General features: G+C 42.3%; 1 protein-coding gene across 1 annotated transcript in view; it reads right to left on the bottom strand.

Moving 5' to 3' along the window:
- The window catches only part of LOC106109955 (axoneme-associated protein mst101(2)-like), a 14,233-nt gene that overhangs the window by 1,535 nt on the left and 10,114 nt on the right, over positions 1-2,584 (bottom strand). Inside the window, exons 16-25 of the mRNA XM_013291613.1 lie at positions 2,284-2,406; positions 2,063-2,176; positions 1,912-1,989; positions 1,656-1,742; positions 1,424-1,564; positions 1,282-1,353; positions 574-642; positions 379-489; positions 141-240; positions 3-65 (exon numbers count right to left, since the gene is read on the bottom strand). Of these exons, the coding sequence (XP_013147067.1) occupies positions 3-65; positions 141-240; positions 379-489; positions 574-642; positions 1,282-1,353; positions 1,424-1,564; positions 1,656-1,742; positions 1,912-1,989; positions 2,063-2,176; positions 2,284-2,406 (958 nt within the window). The remainder of the gene's footprint in view (positions 1-2; positions 66-140; positions 241-378; positions 490-573; positions 643-1,281; positions 1,354-1,423; positions 1,565-1,655; positions 1,743-1,911; positions 1,990-2,062; positions 2,177-2,283; positions 2,407-2,584) is intronic.

The following is a 2,584-nucleotide window of genomic DNA, read 5'->3' as shown; positions in this document are numbered from 1 at the left end:
GCTGTCCCGCTCGCCGGCCTCGCGCTGCAGCTGCGCCACCTCGTCGCACTTGCTCGACAGCATCGCTGCAATGTGCAGTCATTGTAACGTTGAACCGAAGAACTGATTCAGTCACTTTAGAAGATTAGACGTGCACTGACCTTGACAGTGCTGCAACTGTGCGGTGAGGGACTCGCACGTGGTCACCTGGTCCATGTACTTCTGTCGCAGCATGCACACCTGCTGCGACATGTGCCGCCCCTGGACACGCACACACATACCATATATGTCGCTACTCTAATGAATGAAATTAAGTACACTAAAAGAATTTAAACCTTGAACAAAGATAACTTAACCACCAAATCATTTTTTTTCGCGTATTCCTTGCAAGTTTCTTACCTCTCGGTCCTTCATGTCGAGCTGTTGGTCGTGCTTCTCGATATCTCTATCTTTTTCTTGCAGAGCTTTCTCTAGCTCCTGCACTCGTTTCTGCAGCTCTTTATCTTTTGCCTAAACAAACATAATACAAGAAATATTATATAGAAAATGATTGTTATGTTTTATGAGAGTACTTTTATCATGTCTTGTTCTCACCTCCAATTCTTCGTTCCTTTGACGTAATTTAATGTTTTCTTCCTTCAGTCCGCAAACGCACTCGCACTGCTAAACAAATAACACCTACATGTAACTCCAATAAAAAAGAACTGGGATGTAAATTACAGGGGTTCGAGGATAAGAGAATCAATAACTCGTTCACATTAATAGAATTTAGTCAAACTCATTTATTGTAAACTCCTGAAGCTGCAATCGCACAGCTATTTGCTCTATGATACGTAGAGCTGTATGTTACGAGACAAGGCGGCACGCACAGCCAGCAGGTCCCGCAGCCGCAGCAGCTGCGCGGACACATGCTGCACGTCCGCCGCCAGCTCCTCGCCGCGCACCCCCTGCGCCCCCTGCGCCCCCTGCACCCCTTGCACCCCCTGCACCTCCCACACGCCCTGCCCCCAATCAAACCACGGCTGCACTCAATCTCTTTATTGCTTACATTAACAAGCCTTCATGCAAAAACATTGAACCTATAAATAATTTTATAACCTAACTTAAAAGAAAAAATAATTTGATACAATTAAACAATGTAATTAGTTGATTTCGTGAATTTACATATAAGTTGTTACTAACTTTGGTATCAGTTAATTAATAATAATAATTACTAATGTAGGATTTAGCACCATCTTTATTGTAAAATTAACAAAGTTGTTAGTGGCAACACAGGACATGCACATCGATTAGTGGCAATACCGAGTCGTGGTTGGAGCTGTTGAGGAAATTTGATATTTCTGTCTTTAGAATTTCGACCTCCGCTGCTATATCCTGGAATTAAAAAAGAAAATTAATATCATTCATGGCAAATTCAACGTATATTCCAGAAATTCGGACTAACCTGACATTTGTCCAGCGACCACTTCTGGCTGTGGACGACATTCTGTAACTGATCGATCTGATCACTTTTGTATCTCTCCATAGACCTGACATCCGCGCAAGACTTCCGAAGTAAATCTATCAATTCCTCTTGCTTTGCTGTCTGCAAAATAAATATATAAAAATACACCAGTACAATAACTTTTAATAACACAATATGATAAAATAACCTAAGATTTAAACATTTTTCTTACCTCATAGAAGCACTCCCTATACAGTTCCTCAATAACAGACAAATTGTCTCGCAGAGTGGACACAATCTTCTGTTGACACACCTCCTCCTAAAATAATCTCATTTCTTTTGATGGCTTTAGGTATTACCCAAAACTGGCAGCACATAATTATAGCTGATGCATGCAATTTAGAAATAAAAAATCCAGCATAGAACCAATAAACTGATTAAACGCAATAGGCTAAAGCAGTCGGCAACTGTTGGTGTAGTCAACTGACCTTGTTCACGTCTGTATTGACACACATGTCCGCCGTCTGCACCGGCTGAGGGTCTGGAAAACGCGGCGACTGCTGACACTAAGATTATAAGAAATTGGAATTAAATACGCTACAATAAGCTACAAATCAGTGGTTTCCCTTCAGTATGCACCTGGTCTAGTTGCCTGCGATAGTAGTTAGCGCGCTCTGTCAGTGCTGCGATCCTTTGCTGCGCGACTGCTACGCTCTGCGCCTGCACGCGGATCGTCTCCTCTTTGTTCTCCAGCTGCAATACCAGCAGATTTATACCATTGCTTGCTTAGCCAGTAGGCAACTTGAGGCAACAATGTACAACATTGTCTTGTCTATTCCCAAAGAGTCCCAATTACGTACAATCCGCATTGTGGCCAACAGCTTGTTCTGCAGGCACTCGACTGCGCATTGCTCGCTGCCACTTGTGGCATCGTTGCCACCATTGACACCGCTGCCCGCGACGCTAGACGCCCCGATGCTCTCCTGTACAAATATTATAATAAACAAGACATGTCAATTATCACGAGATATGTGTTACTGTGTAAGAGGTGTATTCTATAATCACTAGCTCTCAAACAAAGAATGAGTTATCTAAATCGATTATATAAGAAATTAAGTAAAGATCTAATACATCGTTGCGATCATTCACTCATAATTCTGT

The sequence above is a fragment of the Papilio polytes genome, unplaced genomic scaffold (assembly GCF_000836215.1).
Source record: "Papilio polytes unplaced genomic scaffold, Ppol_1.0 DF820956.1, whole genome shotgun sequence".
NCBI classification, from domain to species: domain Eukaryota; kingdom Metazoa; phylum Arthropoda; class Insecta; order Lepidoptera; family Papilionidae; genus Papilio; species Papilio polytes.
The sequence above is the reverse complement of the archived record's forward strand: the minus strand, read 5'-3'. Positions and strand labels throughout refer to the sequence as shown.